This window comes from Anser anser, assembly GCF_964211835.1.
Source record: "Anser anser genome assembly, chromosome: 2".
NCBI classification, from domain to species: domain Eukaryota; kingdom Metazoa; phylum Chordata; class Aves; order Anseriformes; family Anatidae; genus Anser; species Anser anser.
Genome location: NC_139721.1, coordinates 117,655,692 through 117,680,677, shown reverse-complemented (window position 1 = coordinate 117,680,677; position 24,986 = coordinate 117,655,692). Strand labels below are relative to the sequence as shown.

Sequence of the window (24,986 nt, the reverse complement as noted above, 5' to 3'; positions counted from 1 at the left end):
TGCGACTATGGAATTTCTTCACTTTCCCCTCTAGAAGCAAGTCAAGTGCTCTTTTTCTACTACCATAACTGGAGTGCTAAAGTACACTGTTTAAAGGGGCAGATGCAACTATCTCAGGTATAGCTTACCTTCCAAGTAAAAATATGTTTTCTGCAATGTGTGATGACTGAAACAAATCTAAGAAAATGTCCTCTGTCATAGTCTGTGGAAAAAGCATGTTTCAGAGCAATGCCATGCCTCTAAGAGTAGAAAAGCTTTAACCTGAAGGCATTTGTACTACTGTGAGGATAGGAGGGAGTTCATCTTGTTTTCTTCACAGACCAGTCTCTCTTTTAGTTTAAATGTGAGAAAAAGTTTACATAAGCTGGACTGAAAATTGAGCACAAGATGATGCAGTAGTCAAACTTGAATTCTGGTGAGCAATGATTAAATCATGATTTTCATGGATGTAAGAAATAGCATATTGAGTCTTGAGAAGAAAAAACAAATGTAGATTTCACATAGGGAAGATACCAGGAAACCATCAGTTTTACAACAGAAACATTTCTGGGAAGTGTCTCATTTTGTTGCAAAGCTAGCTAATACAAAAGCACTGAGAAATATTGATGATGTAGGATTTTTTGTATTAACTGTTTTTCAACATTACCATACTGAGAGTAAGGGTTTGCAAGGTAACTTAGTGTACGCTGGGGTAGCTTAAAGCAGGTCCGTATAGCTGTTAGAGAAATGTTAATACAAATGACAGCAGACTGTACACAATTACTCCGAATTAGCAAGCCTGCTGTAATTTGTTACCATGTAACTTTATATGTAGGTATTTAACTGTTATTTAAATATGCCAAGTGGAAAGGGAAAAATTGCTGCTTCTGCTGAAGCTTCTGAGCATGCTTCAGTACTTATAATGCTGCAAGCACAGCTTAATCAGTTTTCACTGATGAAAATTACCTCACTGAAAATACAAATATTCTACCTGTAAAGACGTTTTTTAAAATGTGGATTTCCAGTTTGCTCTGATCTGTAAAACTGTAATCATATAACAGCACAGACAATTGTTCCTCAAACATGAACTTTGAAAAAAAAATTTAAAGTTAGAAGTGTTCAGGAAGTTGGAGGGACAGTGAACTATAAACGTTCAGGAAGACAATTCCTTTAAAGGAGTCCAGATCTGAAATGCTAAACTACTTTACTCTCATTTTTGATTAGTATTTTATAAAAACAACCAAAACCACACACACGCAGAAAAACAGAAAGCAACACAACTTACACATAGCACCTCTTTTATAAGAGCCTCAGTTACAAAAATACTACATCCCTGAAGGAAGACTTGGTAAAGATGAACTGGGAACTTGTATGAAAACAGCAAAGCAAATTCCAACACAGTCACATATCAAAATATAATTTCTATCTTCGTAGATGAAATTATTCTAGTAATAATGCTTTCAGTCATCCACTCCAAGTGATGCAAACCTATTAACATCATGTAAATACTGAGTTTCTGGTATGGGACACCTGCTGGCCTTTGTCTTTTTAGATGCTTTCTTCTTTTTGCGGGACTCAGACTTGGTCTCTGTCACCTTCTGAAAGAAGTCCGGAGAGACACTTGATTTCACTGTATTCAACAAAACCTGATAAAGCTGAGTCATTTTTGGAGATGAACTGAACAGATTTTCCACCGAAGGTGTTGATTTCAGCTCTTGATACAGACTGTGCACAAGGGTCCCACTATAAAGCCTGCTCAAAGGAAGGAGAGAATCCTCATTTAGAACCACACTTCAGCAGAAGTACAGAAACATGCTGTTCAGTGAAAAAAAATAACACTCAACTACGTACAACATTCAACAGTGGGCTCCTAAAGAACACCTATTCTAAACAGTGTTTTTTTTTCCATATTCCTATCCTTAAAGAAAGGAGTCTAAATATAGTAAAATTGGCCAAAGGAGTTTATGACCCAGAAAATAAAACAATATATGAAAACATTTCAATAAGAGCTTATGTGGAAAACAGATCTCTGGAACATCCTTACCTACTTAAGTCTGGCTCTGAGAGAGGAGTGGAGAGTAGCTGGTTGAGATACAATCCCATCTGAAGGCAGCACTGCCACTGGCAAAAACTGTGTGCAGCATCTAAATCAAAGTCTTTATTTTGCAATTTCTTTTCCTTCCATTTCAGGAATTGGTTATATGCAATACTGTCATCTTCATGTAAAGCTGTGGGATCTAGGTTATGAATAGAAAAGGACAGACAAATGTCTGCTGTGAACAGTATGAAAGGTATCTGCAGTGTATAGGGTCTACAAACCTCAAACGTCCAGTTGTATCTCAGGAAGCCTACATGGTAATGTTTTAAAATCTCAAACTTAAAGGCATAAAATTACAAAATACTTTAAGTATCAATTTCCACGAGAATCTCAAATTGTGAAATCAGTAATTCTACTTGTCAGGGAATTTGCTGCACTGTTCTGTGAGGGAATCAATTTGAAAAACAGATTGCCATCTCACTCCAGCCTACTTGGGAAGCAGGTGGCAACCATTTTCAACCAGCTTTTACAGTTTAGAACCTAAATAAATTGAATAACCCTGGCATGCATAATCTTTGGCATCACATCAAGGCTTCTTCCTAAATGAAATGCCACTTTACACCCTATTATGTATAAATATATTCCTGAAAGTATTAAGTCAACAGAGAAATTGTTTCATTTTCAAGTTTTCTCAGTGCATAGGAAGATAACAGGTACCTGTGCAATTTTTAGGTACAGCTGATTTTAGGAAAACTCATGAGAAGTAAAAAGTTATCAGAATGCATCAGTAGTAGTCATTCTTTTCTGATGCATGAGCATGTCAACAAAATTTCTGTAGCCTAATTACACCTAATTAATCTTTTAGTCCTTGATTTGCTTTTTTTTTTTTAATGTTTTACATGATAGAATAGCACTGTTTTACCTATTTAGGGTGTTAAATTCATAGTTAGCACTGCTTCTCTGCTCTGTATCAATGCAAAGAACGTGATACTTCAGGATATAGTGTAAATCAAAGCTAATTCATCTGAACTCACCATAAATGGGGAAAACCAAGTTACAGTACAGATTTTCACAGTAGTTGAACATCTAAAATTGTATTTTTTAGAGACATACCTGGATCATTAGTTATCCTGTCCAGTTCTTCGGATACTATCATTAGAAGTAGAGCCTTTAATTGAAGCAATTTTACTTTTGGTTCTGAACAATGTGTCCAATAACAAGTTACAGCAACAGGAAGCTGTAAGTGACTGGGGACAGATTCTAGGAAACTCATTTTCATTCCTAAAGTCTCCAGCAAAAGCATCTGACGGTATGACATAGGCACCTGAAAAAAAAAATGGAGTGGAAAAATAAAGGGAACAGACTTCATTTGCTGTAACTGATTTCCAAAATGCAAAGAAGATTGTGTTTAAGCTAACTAATACTTCATGTTTTCTATTTAAAAAAAAAAAAAAGTTATTTGAGCAAGTTTCACAGATACTCAGAACAGGAAGTACTTTTGAAATACAGCTAAATGTTAGGGAAAAGCAGTAAAAGTCTATTTTTACAATTGTTTGAGGTCAGTTAGATTAAGAGGTTTCGAAGTCTCCTACAAATCAGGTGATTTAAATTACACTCCTGTGCAAAACTTGACTTACTTGAATGGTAATGCCTATTCTTGGTATATTGAGAACATACCTACCTGTAATTACCATGAAGTCTTCAGTGTGAAGCTTGCCTTTCTTATTGGCAACATAGTAATTCCTAGCACATTCCCTCTTTGTTGTGTTATTTAACTTCTAAAATGTGGTGTTATAGATTGTCTACACATAGACCCTGCAGCAGAATTACAGCAAGCTTTTCAGTTGTAATTTGAATGCTAGGTGAATCTAGATTAGGATGATTTTGCCTAGATCTAGACATCAATCCCAGAAGTAGAAGACAAATTGAAATCAGTTTTGCTAAGAGTGATTTGAATGCAGGGGAACCTTTCTTGCAACCTTCTGTTGAATTGATAATTCACATTTATTTAGTAAGGAGAGTTGTTGTAATAGCAGAAACTCGAATTTGGTAGAGGATACATACTAGGGCCAAATTAGGGTGTCATTAAAGTTTCTTAAAACCCCAAACCATGACTTCTCAAACTCTTGAACGTCTGCATGTTGCTCATTTAAATAACAATAAACTGTATCACAGTAGTGATGGACCAGGTTCTTAATGAAATAGCCACCAGCAGGTGATAAAAACACACAGATGTGCTACAGCTGATCTGAATGTCAGAATAGATAGAGCATATGACTTAAATATGCAGTATTAAAAGGCACAGATTGTATTTCCAGAAGTTAAAAAAAAAATGCATACAGAATCTGTTATGGGAATAAGAGATTATTTCCCATTCAGAGGATGAGTTACAAAGTCTTAACCATTAGAATTTACACATATAGAATCGCTGATGGTGACTAGAACTAACCTAGTACAAGCTTCCTTTGATTACGAGCTGTGTTTTTCAGGTGCTGTTCTGTCTGGCAAGCAGCAGGGAACCACGTTAGCAGGGTGCATACTCGTGGCAGGAGGAACTGCTGGACAGCTGCAAGGTTCACAGAAAAAAACGTTGATTTTTAGTAAAAAGCATGTGTCGGATTTTGTGTCTGCCTTTGGTCTGAAATAGCTACAGCTTGATCAAATGTAAATTAAGTTTTGTAGTGTTAGATTGCACCTAAATTTCATAAAGCTATGAATTCTCTCAATAACAAAAGTGACAAAAGCAAATATTAGTTTAGCGTAACACACAGGATGAAAGAAGGGCATATAATGGAAAACGTAGGCAATGCTAATATATACACACTACCTGCTTTTCATAGAATTTGTCTTGGTACAGTAGGGGAAAAAAGTTTTGAAATCTATGTAGCTTGTCAACTATCAGAAGCTAAGCTCAGAACCCTATAAGTACCTCAGCACTGAGCATTTACTTACTGAAGTTGTTTGGTTCAGGCATCATGTTTAGTGACCAGCTGGCAAACATCAGTCCCAACTATTTGTTACTCATGAAACATTGTTAACCATGATCTGTGGTGCCAACCATTTACCTCCGTTAACTTGTCCAAAGAAAAATGATCATCGCAAAAGTGCGGGGGTAGGTTTGCTGCTTGAACAAACGTTTTTTTAAGCGTCTTTTGGATTCTGTCGAATTCAAACACACCCGGCGGCTTGTTGGCCTGCTTACTCGCAGAAGCAGCTTCCGAGCTTTGAGATGCCTTCAGGAGCAGTCCGTAGATAACCTGTCGGATGGGCAGCGCTGTGCTGTGCGCGCTAGGCCTCTGCATGTTCTCCACCTGAACGTGGAGGAAGGTACTTCTTAGTATCAGGGCATCGCTGAGGAACGGGGACAGTTCACCTTTCGCCAAGCCATCAAGCACCCACTGTGGCAACCCCGAGTTCCTGGCCGCCTCGCATTCGTACTTCCCACCCTGAAAAAAGTCCTCCAGGTTCACGTCGGACGGCGCGTAGTCCTCCATGGAGCTGCACAGGAGCTCCCTCACCTCTTCTCTCCGGCGTTCCTTCAGGTGCCTCACAACGTGCTCCACGGCCTCTGCGGGCCCGGGGAACTGCGCCAGCCACTCCAGCAGCCCCCGCATGAGGCCGTGCTTGCCCCGCCGCCCCCCGGGGCTGCCGGCCGGCAGGGGCAGCTTGCCGAAGAAGCCCTGGAGGGCCGGCACCTCGCCGTAGTCGTTCCCGCAGAGGACGGCGAAGAGCGGCAGCAGGCTCTTCTGCAGGCGGCCGAAGCGGCCGCAGAAGCTGTCGGCGGAGAAGCACAGCGCGGGGATGAAGCAGCCCGGCTCCCCGTCCCCGGGGCACACCTCCTGCCACTGGAAGCGGCTGAGCGGGCAGTAGCCCCCCGGCAGGTCGAAGACGCAGAAATCGCTGTCGAGGGACAGCACGGGGCAGCCCCAGCGGCTGGCCAGGGCGGCGATCTCGCGGTCGGCCTCGGCGAAGCACTGCACGAAGGGGACGCGCAGCCGGCGCAGCGCCTGCACGAAGGTGTGGCGGGCCAGCAGCGGCAGCAGGCAGCCGCCCTGGCCCCGGGACAGCCCGTGGGCAGCCCGCAGCCGCTCGGCGGCGCGGTCCCGCAGGGTGGGCAGCTTGCGATCGGCCGCGCCGCGCCCGCCGTCCAGCACCACGACGGCGGCGACGCCGCAAGCCCGCAGGCTGCCGAAGAACCGGCGCACGGTCGCCGCCAAAGCGCCGTAGTCGCCGCCGCGGCGGAATTCGGCGGCGGAAGAGAAGCACAGCCGGTGGTAGAGGCTGCTCCCGTCGATGACCAGCTTGGTGTCCCGCAGCCGCAGCTCGGTGAAGAACGCCCCGCGCTCGCCCACGAAGCCCGTCAGCCCCGGGACGCCCATGATGGCGCCGGGCGCCCGCTTCCCTCTCATGGCGCCTGCGCCGCCTCTCCTAGCGACGGGGCAGGGCGAGGCGGGACGCGGGGAGGGAGGAAGGGAAGTCCCGACCGCTCGGAGCGTGAGTTTGGGGCCGCCCGCGGTGTGTTTTGGGGTCCCGGCGTCCCCAGAGCGCCTCAGGGAGGTGTTGGTCGGCACCCGGCTGGTCGCCATTTGGTCTCGTGTCAGCCGGGCTGCCGGTAAAACCCTGGGCGTCCTCACTCCGGGAGCAGTCAGGAACAATAATAACGCTGCTTTAGTCTCGGCTGAAGGACTCTTAACATCCTCGTAAAGTTGTCGGAGGAATTGGCTGCGCAGCCGGCGTTCAGGAGGTTTGGTTGTTTTTTAAACGAAGGGATAAAAATAAACGCAAATACCTTCTATTTTATTTTCAAAAAATGCTTTGAAATAGTTAAAAACCAGGCCAGTGAAGTCATAGACAGGAAAATAAATAAATGTGAGGTAGTATATGCTGGTAATATTTGGAGTTTAAATATAAAAAAAGTGGGTTTTGATTTTGAGGTGAGAAACGGTAACTTGTGTATACAGGAGTTCTTAAGGGGTGAACAGAAAACCTGACAGAACAGGAAAACCTTATTGCCTGGAAAACAAGAGTTTATCCTGCCGATCAGAAAGTACCAGAGTATGTTAGCTGTTGCTAAAGGAACCTGAAGGAATTAAAAACCAGCACTGTATGTAAACAAAGGGGGGCTTTGGGGGAGTGCGGTGCTGTGCACAGAAACCTGAAAGCACCACTCTACCTTACCTTGTGGTAAAAAAGTCAAGAGAGATCTAACCACAGCCAAGGAAGAAGGAAAAATTAAAGACACAGGTTAATCTAGATGCATACATAATTGCATTAGTTCAGCATCAGCAATGTGCCATGCTATAGAATGGGGTTTGATGAGGAAAAAAGGCAAATAAACTCTTTTTCCAAAGTATTACCAGATAGAGTATGCTGAGCTTTTTGAGGAAAAGGAGGCTTACCAGTTCTTTTCTTTGCGTTATTTCTAGTTGTTCTGAAGAACTTTAATGAAACTTGAAGTTGGAGAATATGGAAACTGGTACAAAAATTCCAGGAAGGCTGGGCTGAAAGGCTCATGGTAGGAGAGGCTACCAGCTGGCAAACTTCTAGAAGAATCATTCTTACAGTTAAGTCAGGCTGTAGGGTCTGTTGACTCTTCTGGGATATTTCTTTCAAAATGCAGGGGCTCAGCAATCCATCTGTTGTGGGCCCTTAAAATCTGACCGTGGCACCACAACTACAGTCATTGGCCCTGCCTTGTAACATTGCTCAGCAGCAGGTATCAAAGCATTTGCAAAGTTATATCATCACTCTTGTTATATATAGGGGGAATTGAAGCGTGGAGAGTAGCAGGTGCAAGGCAGGGTTAGAAATAAAGCACAGCAATTAGTCTTAGTTGGGTACTCTAGCTCAAGGGTGATATTGTGATGCTAAGGGTTATAACCCATTCCTAGGGCCAGGTAGGTATCAAAATCAGAAGGTGAGCGGTGTTAAGTGACTCTTCTCCAGAAAAAAAAAAAGAACAAATGGCTTAGCAGTTTTTGTAAGTGCAGTTATTTCTAAAAAGTATGTATTTTAAAACTACTGACTGTGTCTGGGATTTATGATGGCATCCATAAAACAACAACTTCCTGGGAGAATAATAAATGAAAAATATGGAAACTTTCCGGAACTGGCAATATAATATTTTATGGAACTCATCCTCCTGTCATTCTGTGCCTCGCCCCACTCCCAAACACTCAAACACGGTCCATTTATGCTTTCTAAGACAGATTTAGAGTTACCAAAGCAGTAGATTTTTTAGCTGACGTTCTTTGCAATTCATTTTTTTTTGTCCCTCTTGCTATTTGAAGGAGAACACAGAAACAGACTTTCTAGAGTGTTTTTGCTTTAAAAAGTACATGATTTATATCATTGTCAAGGTGGCTTCTGGTAATTACAGTTTGGCTGTTTTTCATTATATGATGACACTGCAAAGTTAAGCTCATTCGTAGAGCGTTGACAGGAGGTCAGCAGATGAGTATTAAAATAGGTTCTTACACACACACACACATGCACACGCAGTTATTGTTATAAAATACAAATTCATAGAATCACAGAATGGCTTGGGTTGGAAGGGACCTTAAATACCATCCATTTCCAACCGCCTGCCAAGGGCGCAGATGCCACCCACTACATCAGGTTGCCCAGGGCCTCATCTGACTTGGACTGGCCTAATCTTCATTTATTTTCTGCATTTTTGGGAAGTGAAGACAATCACGTGGAACTAGCAGTTATGTGGCTTTTAAAGTTAAGCATTTTCTCTTTTCCAAAACAAAGCATTTTCATATGCATGCATTGACTTTGAAATGCTATGGTGAGCAAACACGGTGTGGTCATACTGCATTGCAGCAGGCAGCACTGATTAGACAGCAGTAATAGCGCTGCTGATTGAAGGACCTTGCCACATCTTTATTTGTTCCAAAGGATCCTCAAGTACAAATAATGCAAATAAAAAGGCAAGGTAATATAAAGCAATATTGTTTTATTATGTGTAGTGAAGCACCTACACTTTATCATTTGGAATGGGGAAGGTAAAACAAAGTCATTTTAAAGCCATTTTCAATTATTGAAAGCCATAGAAACACCAGGGGGTTGCTTCTGCAGTCCCTGTGTTTGCAGAATTATGACCTCGGTTATGCAAGAGTTACAAATCAAAGTTAAGCTGTTAGAACTATTATAGCAAAAGAGAAAGGCAGAACTTTTGGAAGAAGTGGGTTTTATTAAAAATCTTGTAGGTTTGTAGGTAGCCAGGAAGCTCTAATTTTCAGAAGATAGCGGTGAATCCCACAGAAGCTATAAGGTCAACACTGAAAGGCAGGAGAAAAACAGTTGGTGAAATCTGAGCAGCAAATGAAAGAGCAAAGAAAACAGCTTTGTAGTTATTGATGCAAGTGAATTCAAAATTATGTGTAGAGATTATGCTTCATTATATACAAAAATCATGAAATGTGAATCCCAAAACATTTTTGATGCCAGATACTATGGTGGTATAAAGACAGATGGTAAAGAAGAGTACCATATCTGAAGGGAACTCTCAGATGAAATAACAGGTGTAGTTGTCCTTGTTCTTGCAAAAAGCGCCCGAACTTTTTAATAAAGCAATGTATATACACCCGTGTTTCATTTTTCCTGTGTTATAAGTTCACTGAATTCATTTAAGGTTGTTTTAGAGGAAGGTTGACTATGTCACATCTGCATTATCTGGTGTTTCTTAATCAAGTCTGCTGCCTACAGCTTAGCAACTAATTATTACACTTAATTTTGTTGTACTGCAAGCTGAGCACTATAAACAGTGCAATAGAATTAAGCGAACATTTTCATAAGAACAATCATTGACTTTTTTTTTTTTTCTGTTTGAAGTATTTCCTCTGAACATCCATGGGAGAGTAAAATAATTTGAAAGCTGCATTCTAGAGAAATTTATCATTTCTCTTATGCGGAACAATGCTGAAATTTCAAGAAACTGCGAAGCATGTCACTGTTGCCAGATCTAATTCTGCTTGCTCAGATGCTATGATTGCAAGAAGATACACTATTGAGAGGAAACTTGGCAACGGAAGCTTTGGAAGCGTGTATCTGGTTTCTGACAAGAAAGCAAAACAAGAAGACAAATTGTAAGTAAGCTCTTCACATACTTCAAACAGAACTGGACTATGTTTCTTGCACTCTAGATGTTTTCTTTGCATTAATTTGTGTTCCATCTCTGATTTTGGTGTTATTTTTGCAGCCTTAACTGTTCAGTTTTAGTGAGAGCCTAAGACAGGAACAGACTTTGTGCTGACTCAGCATTCCAGCTGAATTTCTCTTTAAAACAGTTCATTAGATATGTCTATCTTACTGTGCTTTCATCTAGATCCTTTACAATTTGCTATGTATGACAGAGTGGAGGTAGGTAGCAAATCTCTGACCCTCCTCTCCATAGTAATGTATACCTCTGAAGCTTTCTAAATAATGGTTAGAACAGGAAAAATATACCTAACTTACCTATTCCCCAGTGTCATTCCTTGGACAAGTTGGTAATGTAAGATGCACACTGTGGAAAGGACCCCTTTGTTTATGCAGAACTGAAGTAAATTTCATCATTGTGAAATTTACAATGATAAGCAGCAGGGCAAAGGTGCATGCCAGTTTTCACAAATTCTCCATTCTTCTTTGTAACAAAATTGTTTATTAAAGGCTTAAAGCTTTATAATTTATAAACTATAATTGAGTAATTGTATAAATGTATTGTGTGTGTGTGTGTAATATAATTGTGTAGTTTATTTGTGCAGGCTTTGCATTTTGTAAATAAACCCTGTTGTTCAAGTTCTTTCTTCAGAACACTTAATAAAATGCTGGAGGTTTGTGTTCCATTCCCTGCTCCTCCCTCTTCATGAATGTGCCATTTTTGTTTTAAAAAACCTGGAGAAAGAAAATCCATAATTTAATTAAGTCCAGCTACTACAGTATCTAGCTCTATAATGTTTCAGCCAGTTCTACGTGCTTGTTAAAGCTTTGAAATATAAAACATGAACATGAAAATATCAGAATTTCTGAATGTATTTTAATGGATGTCCCTCTTCATTTATGATGATCTCTTATTTACTCTAGGTGAATTTTTGGTAACACCTAATTGGTTGTTTTCAAGAATTGATACTATGTCACTTTAAGGACTGTTAGTGAGGTGTCACAAAAGAAACTCTACAGTACTGTTCTGATTTTATTTTATAATTGAGTTGTATAAATGAAATTTGAGACAAATAGTTACAGTAATTCCAGTAAATAACATTTCTATTTGATATCTACCTTACTGACAGCGAATCTTCTTTTAATTGCCAGCAAATCTTGATTTTTATACCTGCCTGAATTAGGACAGGTCTCAAAAGTTTGGCTGAGAGCCCCGTTAGGATTCTGAAGCCATAAAGACTGAAGCACATTTTTGGAGTGCTGACATCTCTGTATGTGAGCTTGAAGTTGGGTGCTTGGGTAATGCATTCCTGGCTGAACTTCCTCTGTAAAGAACTGTGTTTGTCCATTGGTTTTAATACTTACAGCAAATGAGATTTAAATGTGAATTGCTTTGTTTTAATCTATTAAAGTTTGTGAAGCTTTTTATTTAAAGTCTTCAACATCCAATCGATGTGGTTTTCAGCCAGAAATATATTCTTCCTTTAAATGTGGGAGTCTGGGAGTCTGCCTGTCCTTACTGATGGACGTGTTAATGAGCACTTATATGATCAAAAGAGATTTTTCTGATTTATGTATGCCTCAGTTTTGCTGGTTATGACAATGCATTCTTGGCAATGCTGCTTTTTTAATAAATGCGTAGCAAAGACATACTAATTTTTCCTTTGTTTTCCTTCCATGTCAATTTACAGCTGTAACTTTGGATCAGGGTTAGAGGCTGCTAAGCTTTTATTTTTTTCTGTCTGGCTTTTGGATCTCTTTTTTAGGCCTAGCTATGATTTGCTACAAAAACATTCTGTAATGAAAACTTTGAAATACTTTCCACTAATATTTTCAGAATTTTATTTTTCTTGTAGTATCAGTTATAATGCAGGTAGGATCACAGGAACCCTTTGAGCTTATAAGACCATTCAGAATTCAGCTATTACTGAACTCATACTTACAACATTAACGGGATATTGAAATATGTGTCTTCAGTTTTTGTTTTTCCTGCTATAGAAAAGATGCCAAATTTCAAAAAACAAGGAAAGTGTGTTTTGCTTTAAGTAGTTGTCATTTCTATTTTTTTTCTTTGGAATTTATGTTTGAGAACTTTAATTCTTAGTTACTGTGTTTAGACAAGCATTTACTGTATTTCATATCTGTTTTGTCAGGGATGAGGCTGAGTTTGTTCTCAGTGCTGCTCAGGACAGATGCTGAGTATCAAATGGCATACTCTTTTTTGCTTTATTAGTCTCTTTTCACAGTTACAACACTATTTAATGAGCTAGTGCTGATGCTATTAAGTAGTTCATCATTTCATCACTAGGGGGTACTTGTGTATCACAGTTATTCTCCGTTCCTTCTGAGCCTCAAAGGTCGATTGAAGAGTGGATTCCCCCAGCTTTGTATTATTTATATGCTTAAAGATTGCAAAAATACATGGTGAACATGAAACCCCAAGTAGCATAGCGAGATAGAGTGTAGCCACTTTTTTCTACTTAACAATATCGATTTCTTAAGGTGATAAAATGTAACAGAAGCAATAACCAGTATATTTTCCTTTGGGAAATATACATATTTTCAATTTATTTTTTTTTTCTCATTATGTTTCTTACTTTTTCAGAGTATGTTTCAAATTGTTTCTTACTCTTTAAAAACCAAAAACCTCGGAGTTCTGAAAGCACTGTGGCAGAAAAAAAGAGTTGAGATATTTAGGTCCTGTATGACCTCAACAGACTTAGAATTCTGTTTTTATTGTTTCAGAGATGGTCTAAAATGTACTGAGAAAAAAGCTACGTACAGCATGAACTCAGCCTCAGATAGTTGTTACAGTTTAAAGCACTATGAAAGAGCATAGGAGTAAATCATAAGAGTACAAATTCCCGAGATGAGTGAAATCTTGGATATGGGTACAGAAGTTGTCCAGGGATCTTTTTCAATTTTCCAGTAGCATGATGTCTACAGAATGAGTTAATGCAGAGACTAACAATGCTTGTCACGTAATTTAATGTATGCTCAGCATAGCTTTTGCATGATTCTAGTAATTTTGGGGCATGCCTTGTAAGATACTCCTAAAAGATCTTAGCTGTGGAGAGCAAAGTATTATGCTGACGGTTCAGGTGGGACAGAGAGAGGGCTGATTATTTGGGGCATGCCTCAAGTTAACAGTTACTTCACATAAAAGTCTCCACGTAGAGCTGTTCAGGCCAGCAATACCCGTCTTTTACAGAAGTACGTGGTGCTTGGATGGGATCAGGACTGCTGACTTTCCAAGATCACACTAGATCACAAACATCAAGTGTGAAATGGCTGAATTGTACTGCCAGTGTGGTGGCGTATGGAGGTCTCATGCTGTACATTTCTCTTAAGTGCTGTGTTGAATGACTCTTTCTTTGCCTGTTGCTAGCCTCCTAATTTGTATTGTTTATAATTCATACTATTTTATATAGCTTTTTATGTTCATGGTCCTGTGTGCCTTCTTTTTTATTGGGTGATTCTGTAAGCCTTTTTCACTTTAATTTTGCCTTCCGCCCTCTCTCAACTAGAAAATTATATATTGCTGTAAACAGCTCTCAGTTACAGACATAGCTAAACAGCTGAATGTCTAAACTAGGTAAAATCCCTGGTCATAAAACACATTTTCTAATGTCAATGAACTTTATTTTCCTTTAAAAAAATAATAGTTGCTAATCATCATATATTCTTTAATATGCTGTCATAGGATCTGCTCACATTTTAGTTTACTTAGCAATAGCTTTTGTGCCTGGATGCCTTGCATATTGTCTTTTCCCAAGGTATATTATCCAAAATGGAGAGGGAGAAAACCAAACCAGTGATTAGGATTCTGAAGTGAACCTACATGGTGCCCTGTGTAGTTATTTGAGACTGGCCCTTGGCCTTAAGGATCACACTTCTGATGACTGCTTTGTGTAGACGTGGTGAATAGCTTTTCTGAGTTTCATAATAATGTCCTAAAAGGAAAAATGTAAGTTTCTAGGTTTAGATTTGTGACTAGCGAAGGTGACCTTTGTCCTCTTTGTTTGTGTAGAAAGTTATGCCATCTGTTCTCCATCTCCTACAAGAGCCTTTGATCATGTTGGATGATTCTCACCAAATATGACAGAGCATTGCACAAAGATAGAAATTTGTGCAATTTAAGTGAAAGTAACAGAGTAGAGAAATAAAAAAAATATACAGTAGAGAAATAAAAATAGAAAATAAATGCCCTCATAAAGACAGAAGCCAGAACCTGGGGTGACTTCACTGTGAAAGACTGTTTCTCCTGTACTGGACAACCTATACAGGAGAGTCATCATAGATGTCTCGCTGTTCTGTAAGAAGCTATGGTTAGAATTTCTAACATCTTAGACTCCAAAGTCAGGTAAACACAAGAGGCATGTTTGTAGGAAAGCAAGCTTCTCAGTTCCAGCTTATGCAGAATGGCTTTTGTATATTACTTGATATTTTCCCCATTATATATATGCAGATCTTCTGGTTTTGAGCCAGGTACTGTACATTCATTAAAAGTGAAATTGAATTGCATAATATTGACACTACCTTTCTGTTCTAGTGGCTTCTAAAATGAGCTTATATAAATCTTTCTTTCAAATTGCGAACTGGGTTAGGTTTTATGTAACTGGGGTCCAAGTAAGGATTGCACACTCCTGCAAATATTTGTTGTGGTTTTAAATCTTTTCCAGGGGTTGAACTGTATTTAGGCATGGTAGATGGGGCTGCAAATCACTGGTTACCTGCTAGCGGAGTTTCATAATTTTTAGAGGGTTTGGCTCTTTTAAGAAGAAAAAATTATAACTTTAACCAGGGTAAAAATTATTTCTATATGTAGTTTTGTTTGTTCTCCTCTTTTTCTTCTATAGAAGTTTCAAAGTAGTGAAGTTGGATCTGTGCCATTTTTTTCTTCACATTTGTATAACTTAAACGTTAGCAGCAAGGGACAAACAGTGCTACTCAGTCACTTTTCCAGACCCATGTATACCTGCTGTGGTATACGGTTTATTAAGAACGTTTTTTTTGCATGCATTTAGCGTTCTCGGATCTCAAAGCACTTTTTAAAGCTGTGAAAGGCGCTTGAACTTTCTACTTAATCATTACATAATGTCATCCTTAAAATGCTACTTTTCTGACAGATTTGGTTGGAACTGGACGGTAAGTCCGTAAGTTGAGTAGTGATTGTTAGATGGACAGTTCTTTCTTTGGTAAACAAGGCTTATAAACATAGGACATTTGGAAAAATTCAGAAAAGCTGGTGGAACAATTACTCTGTGAATTCTGCTGCAACTTTCCAATTTACTTGATATTTGTTATTTACATTAGGTTCATTGTCAGTTCACTTACTCTATTATTTACATATAATATGTAAATGCTTTGGGACGTATTTGATATTATTTGCTAGGAAACTCAAGTCACTCCTGTGTGTGAATACAACACCAATTTTATTGGCAAAGGTACAAGTGAAGCTTATTTAGCAGCTCAGAAGTTATCAAGCCAGTACCGACTTATAAAACTCTCATTGATTTGTTCAAATACAGTCTCTAATAGGACAGACAAGGAAAGGATTTCAATATGGTTTCTAAGAAACAGTTTATATGGATTTTTACAAATGAAGTGTCAGTATGGCTTTAAATTTACTGGTATGTTTAGAGAAAATTGACTCAGTAAAATTTACAAATCACCTTCAAAATGCAGGACATACTTTTCTTTGTTTTTCTTGCAGATTCATGACTTGTGTTTGATTATGCAGAAGCGTATCTCAATTTTTGAGGCATTTGCTTTTGTTTGTGGCAATCATGGACTAGTGTTTCTTTACCTACCCATAATAATTAAATAACATGATTTGTACAAAAAAATAGCAGAGTTGTACCAGCATTTTATAACAGCCAACATGTTAATGTCCCTGCAGTCACTTCTATCCCTGTACCCCAAATAGTTTATTACAACAGGCAATTATGATTAAGGACAAAGTCTTTTTGTAACAGATTTATGTTCAGTATTAGTCTTGTGGGACAGTGCTTATAGACAGTCCCTGATAGGTAGTGAATGCCCTCATCAGTTGTGCAGAGTGAAGCTCTGGCTTAAGTTTCATTAATTCATAACCATGCATAGGCAAGCAGCCGAAGTACACAGTAGGTGACAGGGACTTCTGGCTCATAAATATTCAGCAGGTGCTTGCACGTCCCTGTGGTGGAAAGCACATGCTGAGAAGCACCAAACTCCCCGGACTGCTCCTGCGTGTGGTAATTGTGGGGTGTCAGCCCAACTTCTGCATCTGACTTGCATTATACCATTAATCCAGACTCATGCTATGATGCCTTGGAAACTGTGCACTTAGCTGAATAATTTATCGCATGGCTTTCAATTATTTATGAATGCTTATTACAAATGAAATAAAATATAAAGGTGGAAGAGTTTTGTAACTTATGAATATCCAAGCAAGTCAGCAGATTGCTGTGTCGTTAAATCCCCGCGTTTGCTGCCTGTTTGCTTCTCTGAAGATATTCCAAGGGAATGCTTGTTTGAAACTGAATCAATTAAAACAATAAAAATGACTCCCTGCCAGTTGCTGTGTGCTTGTTCACCCAGTCATGCTGTTGGCCGTTTTTCAACTCCCTCATTTGGTTAAAAAAGAAAAAAAAAAAGATTAAAATTCTTCAGGTTGTTTTAGACGTGTGAACAGACACTCATGATCTCCTTGGAAACTGAACGAAGGTGCAGTTCCTCGAGGACCTTCCTGATCGCTGGCTATTTTTAAATAAGCTTTTCTTAGTGAACCATCTTTTGCTCGTTTCAGGCAGGTGTGCTGTTGCTCCTTGATGTGAGGCTCAGGCTACCGTGTGTCAGCTGAGCTGCCATCGCTTCTTAGGTGCGCAGCCACTCTTGGCCCCAGATGTAAGGAGTAACACGACAAAACAGGGACAGAGAGTTCTTGCTGATTTCAGTAGGGCAGTTGGCCTTCATCAGCTTTCCACTCAAGTGGCTAAACGTGACTTTCCTATTCTGTGAGCAATGCTAGGGGAGTCGAGACCTGAGTAAATGTGCAAGTCCTTGCTGAAACCTCTGTATCAGTGGCTAATGCTCATGTGTTTTAGTTAAAGAGCACTCCTGCAAATGGAAATTGCCGTGGAGTGAAATTGTAAATGTGTTGTTTCACTTTTGGTAGGCAGTTGCAGCGATGGCCAGAATTTTTCAGATCATTTCCAGTTCAGGCCGGTAGTGGTTTAGAGACCAGTTCGATAACTCTGGGCTCAGTCAAAACAATTCTCCAGTTCTCACTGGAGACTGTGTGGAGAGGTGCTTTCGTCCCTGCCTGCTCCATCCCTGCCAGTGCCCAGTCTTTCCTGCATCCGAGCTTGGTGTTAAGGACCTGCAGACCCACCTTGCAGTGAGAACGTGGTGGTGCCAGAGTACAGCAGAGATACAGAAGACTGGAGCTACTGTTAGAGCTCACTATAGCTCTGCCACCTTCTCTCCAGTAAACCTACACTTAAACACAGCTGCCACAAAGCTCTGGAAACTAATGCACTCACGCATCTTTGCAGAGGGGCATGCAGATAAAATTGATAGAACACCACGGTTGGCAGTTTGACTGACTTTGACTAAGTAGCCAACTTTACCATTTTCAGTGAAAATTTACGTGAGTGGGAGGCAGAGCTCCTTAAGGAAAATACTACTTGGGTTTACTCTAAATTTCATCCCTGACAGAGCTGATCTCCCATAAGCTCAGAGCTGCAGCACCCGCCAGGTTGTGATCTTGTGTGCAGGCAGTGAGTGGTGCTGGTGGTTGACTTAATCCTTTTTCATAATGTTTACAGGCAGTACTTTCAACACTGAGCAGAGAAATGTGCTTAAGGAATTGCTGGTGAATTACTGGTGCTTTGAGGTGAACAGCACAGACAGAATTTAATGATTTTGTAATTAAGCCAATACCTTGAGATCACATCACATCGCATTGTTTTTTTTTTTTTTGAAACTGAAGTTAGATTTTTATGCATTTGTAAGCTAATTTTAGTAAGAAAATGACAGGTTACAATATTATTACTTCAGGTTAAACTGTGACCACCTGCCTCAAAGATACTGTACGTTTTTGCAATATTTGTATATGCCTGCCTATCGTATCTCGTTGCAGTATAGCCTTGTTGACAAGATGTTTTCTCTTAAGTTTGCTTCAAGGATATGGTAGCTTCTTCTATGCAGAACTAGCCTCTGACTCTTTGTTGCAGTCAGCACATTGTAATGAGAAAACCACTGCAGTGAGTGAAATAAAATCTGGATTTTCTGGACAGTCAGTGTATTTTTCTTTCCTTTTTTCTGTTTTTAGGTTGTGCTTATCTGACACATTAGTAAATGAATTCCTAGTTCACTGTTTCTGTTACATGCATGGTGTGCCCTTCATGTGTTCTAAAATAACTTTTCAGTGTTGCCGGGTAGTTGCTTTGGGTTTGATTTGCACATATTTCACGGACTTCTAAGACCACAGTATCTTATTTGGGAAGCCTAGGAAGTATTGAAAGATTTTTATCTAGCGATAGATATTATATACAGTTGATTTCCCCAGTTGCTTGATCTGCTTTGCCTTTGCTTGTAGACTATTCAGCAAAGTCTACAAGCTTTATGCTTTAAAAAGATGTAAGCTGTCCTTTTGTCTTTCTCTTCCCACCCCACCCAGCCTCTTTTTTTTTTTTTTTTTTTGGTACCATAGATAATTCAGTGCGTATCAGAAATAAACATTGAAGGAGATGCCTGCTGGAAAGAGACGTGGGAAGAAAGAGTTTTCTCATTAAAGTTGAAGCAATTAGTATTTAAATTACTTATGGGAATTAGTTTCACAGAACAGACAATACTGTTGACATAAATATCCTTGCAACATTGAAAGGAACATAATTCTGCTTACAAATATGTTTACATTCAGAAAAGAACCAATTATATTTTACATCAGAACATGTTGTAGTTTGAATTTCTATGCAATGAATTCTTACAGCGATTATTAGTGTGTCTGGTTTTCCTTTGCAACTTCCTGCTCTTCCAAATTGTCTCTCTTTTAGGTAAACTGATGCATATAGACGAGGTGATATGTAGGTCTTTCTTCACAATTTCTAATTTCAAATTGATTTCAAAATTCAAACTAATTCCTATAAATCAAGACTCTTTTTTGGCAGATGCTGTAGCCCAAGACTGCAAGTTGAAGAAATGTAGCATGTCAATTGTGAGATGTTCAATAACATCATAATGCCTGAAAAAAAATGCTGCATCCAAGCTTATTTCTCTGATGGTATCTCCTTTTTTCGAAAAGGAGTATTAATTAGCAGTGAACAGTTAATAGTGAAATGTATTGTGTGTGTGTAATCAAAACACAATAGTAAAATGCTTGTTTTAAAATGATTTGGTGTTTGGTGAAATTAAGTCTTCAAAGACAGAGAGGATAAACAAATATTTAGTCCTTGTCTCACTCGTCTCTAAAAATCCACTTAGGTTAGTAGCAGTATTACATTTAATTACATTCTTAAATAATACTAGGCTGTAGAAGAAAAAGGTGAATGAACAGTAGATGGTGATAATGCAACACTTAGAGATGAAGTACTGCTAGAAAAAAAAAAAATAGCCCTACATATGCAGGTATTTAGCCTGTACCCCATAATGTATTTAATAAATTTCCTGAGTAGACACAAATCTCTTCATTTTAATCACAGTATGCCAGTATTTGATTTAGAGCTGAAATGTCCCAACGCAAAATGTCTCACAGAGTTATTAAAAGTAAATACATTTGAATATTTCAATAAATAATATTAATAATGCTTTCATACATAATAGTAATATGGCTTGTTCAGTTCTGTGGAGAATAGCACAAATACTCTGCTTTGCTTTATAATTACAGATTTTTTCCAATACTGGCACATATGATTGTCCAAGAATAATTTGGAGTATGCCCCTTTGTATATATGAGAAATTGCTAAGTGCAGAAGAAAACTATATAAGCTCAGAGCTAATGTATTTCAACAATGTCTTCTTTCATATGCTTGTCCCAGGAAATGTATTCTGTGGTTCTGTGGGATACTAATTAGGAACTGTTGATTTTCAAATAACCACAAACTGTTTACATCAGGAGCTAAGCTGTTCAGCATTACTGCATATGTTAGGGCATTTAAAAATTAAACATCTTGAAAAATATTTGTAGGTGCTATCATTGTGACTTGTTGGAAATGAAAAGTGAATCATCCATTTCGCTTGTGAAATCTCATCACCGCTTGAAGATAGTTAAGCACTGTTAAATTCCTTAAGATGTTTATTCAGAAACTGAAATAATCTTTAATCCATCTATGGACATCACAGTACAGTGCTCATACTGCAATTGAATTCTTAGTTAACTTTTGGATTAGTTCTCCGTGGTGCATGCTTGTGAATGTTCATGAATAGCAAAAATAGACTGTTTTGGACAATTGTTGATGAAATGACGGGTTTATGGCTTGACTATTAAATCAATATCCCAGTGGCTGTGGGGATGATAGAAGAAGCCCAGCATTTGATTTAAGAAGTTGTGCTGCAATTCTGAGGTGTGAAATGGGTTTATGACTTGACTAATAAATCAGTAATGGCCATGGGAATGATAAAAGGAGCCCAGCACTTGATTTAAGAAGTCGTGTAGTAATACTTAGGTTTGAAATGTTTTGGCTAATAATTAGACCTATATATGTAAGTTGAAATAACAGATAGCACTCCTCATTTGTTTTTTATTGGAAGTGTGGTAAGTGACTGTACATCTTCTTGATTTTCCCACAGATATCAAGTGTTGTTAATGTCCTATAGGTGTTTTTTTCCTTAATTAAAATCAAGTAACCTTTCTGGGTAGAACTCTTTTGTGTATATTGACTTTTTTCATTTTATGTTTTCACCAGCTCCTTTTCTCTCTAACAGGTGAATGGATGTTTTTAAATTATGTGAGCATGCAGATACTGGTGCTCCACACACAATGGGTAAAATGTGAAGAAGTATTTGAATTTTTAATAGGAAATTGTAAGCTGCAGGAGAGTCAGTCACTGACAGCAGGCAAAGAAATCTGTTAAGATTACTAGTAAAAGGATAGCTGTATGCGTGGTGGGTGAAAATTACAGTGGAACTACAAGACCAACCTAAGTGAGGGAAATAGATTCCAGATAAAAGGGTGTTACATAAAATCAGTAAATATTAATTGCAGGTAAAACCTGAATGTGCCAAAGTGCAAAAGTGCGAGGCCGAAAAGAAAGCATGTGGAAACTGGAGCAGTGGGCAAGTAGCTTGACATGAGGAGTGCCTCATGCGCAGAGGGCAATGTCAAAGGGAACCTGCAATAGCAGGATGTAAAGTGTACAGGAAGGGGAGTTTGAGCTAGGGACAGGCAGGACTATATATCAGAAGTTAGATTCCAATAATACAGTATTTTCAGCATGAAAGCTATCAACAGAAATCTAAAATTGTGATTTTAGAACTATGCCATTGGCTGTAATGTGCAAATTTCATCAACTGTACAATACTCTAGAAGACAACTGACTTTGAGAAGCAGTAATGATGGATGACTTCACCTTGCCTGTATGCAGATTGTATCCTTGTTACTGAATTTCCCAAAGAAGCAGTTTTAATACAGTGGAAGCTGTTGTGTAGACAGGACTTGTGCATGAGGGCTGTGGCCTCTTCTTTGTTTTAGTCCCTGATTGTAGTACTGTGCCTTCTCAGTTTGACATTTAATGAACAGTATTTAAGAAATCATTAATTAGATAGGCAGTCCCCTAATTTTAATGTTTATGACCAATTTCATACCCAATTACAGACACAGTACAAGGTGGTACGTTTTGATAGAATTGCACGTGGTCCTTGCACTGAAGAGTTATCAGCATGAAGAGGTAGTTTTACAAAGGTCAGAGTGGATGTAAATACAATATACAGATATGGGTCTTGCCACAACTCTCCATATTGAAGTTGGGGTGACTCAGAAATATAAACTATTTGGAATAATGAATTTCCAGCTTTGCACGCTGATTTTGTGCTAGCAGGTCTTGGTAATCTCAGGGTGCAAGTAACTGAACAACTGCCTGCATGAAATGAAATTTCTGTTTAATTAAAACCTTCACATTTGGTTCATTTATTCCTAGAGCACACCCTCTCGGTGGTAGTTTATTAAACATTCTTACTCTTGACATTAAAAGAGTGTTGTATTTCTTTTACTTCATTATCGGCTAGCAAATGTACCTAGTCAATAATTCATGTTGCAGTTTACTCAATAAACAGAGTGCCTTTTGAGATAGGCTGTCGTCTTTTAAAAATTGCATCTGATCCAATAAACCAAATTATATAATAATAAAGCATGCCATCAATGTAAACAAATACCAGATGGGTTGTAAAACATTTAATTTTAGATCAGTGCAAATAGGCTGAGATAAACACTGCTGTGGCGTATTGTCAGTCACTAGTAAAACTCGAGAAAGGATTCCCACTGGGTGTCCATATCCTCGAGGATTCCACCTATGTGCTTGTTTTCTCTTGTTTTAGGTCTCGCTCTATTTCTCCCCATTTGCTCCACATTACTGCACTTGGAGGCACGGTGTGCTGGCATGGCTGCGTTTCAAAGCGTGACAATGCAAGCTGGCAAGGCTTTGCTGATGAAGGCCAGGGGGTGTTCCCAGAGAAGTCCTGTGAGCCGGGGGACTTTAGAGATGGGACAGCTGGTTTCTGTGTTTTGGGGAGTGGGCTTGTCTCTGGTGTTTTCCCACCTCAGAGAGGATCGCTGCTATCAGTACCACATTCATTTTTCTCCAGGATGGATGTAAAGAGTGACAGACAGTGCTTTTTACTCTTTAGATGTGAATGCATTCACTTCAAAGGCCCTTTCAGTTGCAGTCAGTTCGAGATCAAGTTCGAAGTGTCTTCATGCTATCAAATCGCAAGGCTAGCTTTCTATTCACACAGTTAAAATCTGGAGGCTGTTACTTTGTATTGAACTTTAAGATATCTGCTAGCCCTTCAATAACTAAGTTTTCAAGTTGTGTGGTCACTGACATTGTATCTAATGTGCTTCTGTTTCTATTCTAAGTTAAGTGCAATTTATAATAATAAATCTAAACTAGCACATCTTTTTTTTTGACATTATATCAAAAGGAGTAGTTCTAAATACTGCATTCAGAGGACATCCACATTTAAGTGTTTTACCTGTTTTTTCTTGTTTGTTTGTTTTTTTTTGTATGTGCCACTCAAATCTATGGTTTCTTAGTTCATTCAAATAGTTTTGGACCTTTTAAGTCTTGCTGATATTTGAGCCTTAGTGGCAGAAAAGATAGGGGCAGCTTTTATGAAAAATTTGACTTTCAGATGGGCTGGTATACTCTAGATGGAGACCCAACAAAATCTTAGCAGGACAGTCTATTATTTCCAAGATTCATACTATATGTTCTGAAAACGTTTCAAAAGATTTGTTTAAAATGCATTGTGTAACCTAACTGCATGTTTCTAAACTGTTCAATGCATACAGATTTTCAGCAGATGGTACACAGGTACTGTAGCTGAATTATGTGCAGAGGTAACTTATCAACCAATCTTAAAATGCAGGTTGCATCACATAAACAGAAACACTTTGTCTCTTTCAAAGTGTAGAGCTAGGTTCTTTTGGTAGAGGGGACATTCATTCAGGAATGGTTAGCTAAGAGAAATTTGTTCTTTTCTTAAGATTACTTTTTTTTTTTTTTTTGATAGACTGAAAGACTATCAACTTTATAGATCTATCAGCTTATTTGATATTACCAGGGGTGCCAAATTTGAGATATATTGGAGTCTCTTAAATCACAGAGAAGGATAGGGTAGAGTGAATTTAAGCACATGAATGTGTTTTATGTATTGAAAAATACAGTTAATTTACATAGACAAAATTCTAACTGAGTGCTTTTAGCTTCAGCATTTTTTCTTCTAAGGTTATCAGTAAGGACCACTTTAGATCTGGAGACTATTGCCCATTTTCTCTTCGAGACTTCTGAGACCCTGACATAACTTCTTTGCCAATACTTAACCAATACAGAGTCTTTTAAATATAATTTTGAGTTTATTTACTGAAGTACATAAAAAAGCTTTGCAAAAGGCATAAACTCCAGTAGTCATCTTCATATTAAATGTGGCAAAATCAAACTCACCTGCAGAAGCAGTACACATACCAGTGGCATGCCAATATGCTTAATCTTGATTTCATGACAAAAGTTTTTTTTCTAGATCCAAATGTCCTCCAATTCTGGCTATGAATTAGCATTATGTAGCAGAAAACTAGTAACTTATTTACAAAAACACGTTTTCCTGATTTGTTCTGCTGGGAATGAATTTTAATAAGAAAAACACCCGTCCTGTTGTCTGACAGCTGTTGACAGCATCAAAATCACTGAGTGACTAAGATGACAAGCTATCCCCACACATCAACACATCAGGCTTTTATTGCTGTCTTGGGCATACAAGGAAGTTGTATTAAGTGATGTTTAACAAGGACTCTGTTTGTCAGTTCTGTGATGTGATCTATATGAAGGAAAGAATAATGTCCCCATGCCAACTGAAGATGAGAAGATTGTAGTAGGTATTACCTGTCTTTGCAGTATGAGGCTTGTCTGTTGAGATGCAGACAAAATAAGTGGCACATTTTTTCATCACACTGCCAGATGGGGACTAGGCAAGTTTAAGTAAAAATTCATGCATTGTTAGTAACTGATGGTTGAGATTTAGGAATAAATTTTCTTATGAAGGAATACACCATTTTGTCCTTAGATCAATCAAATTACTGTAGTTTTATCCCTGTCATTTTTAAATGTTGTGACTTTACAACCATGCA

The 24,986-nt window shown here is 38.7% G+C and overlaps 2 protein-coding genes across 7 annotated transcripts in view; one reads left to right on the top strand and one right to left on the bottom strand.

The window, feature by feature from the left end:
* Positions 1 to 1,266: 1,266 nt before the first annotated feature.
* Positions 1,267 to 6,505, bottom strand: ASTE1 (asteroid homolog 1). Its single transcript, XM_083823156.1, has 4 exons — positions 5,083 to 6,505; positions 3,131 to 3,341; positions 2,024 to 2,216; positions 1,267 to 1,731 (listed from the first exon to the last, which is right to left on the bottom strand). Exons 1-4 carry the CDS (start codon positions 6,424 to 6,426, stop codon positions 1,440 to 1,442), a joined length of 2,040 nt encoding a protein of 679 aa, XP_083679282.1. The 5' UTR covers positions 6,427 to 6,505; the 3' UTR covers positions 1,267 to 1,439.
* NEK11 (NIMA related kinase 11) overlaps positions 6,377 to 24,986 on the top strand; it is a 106,737-nt gene continuing 88,127 nt past the window's right edge. For 4 of the 6 annotated variants that reach the window (XM_083823160.1, XM_083823157.1, XM_083823161.1 and 1 more), the window contains exons 1-2: positions 6,622 to 6,761; positions 9,857 to 10,110. In XM_083823160.1, coding sequence (XP_083679286.1) covers positions 9,941 to 10,110 — 170 coding nt within the window. In that variant the 5' untranslated portion in view covers positions 6,622 to 6,761; positions 9,857 to 9,940. Of the gene's footprint in view, positions 6,512 to 6,621; positions 6,762 to 7,443; positions 7,581 to 9,856; positions 10,111 to 24,986 lie in introns of those variants that run through there. The other 2 variants (XM_083823158.1, XM_083823159.1) reach the window with 2 other exon arrangements.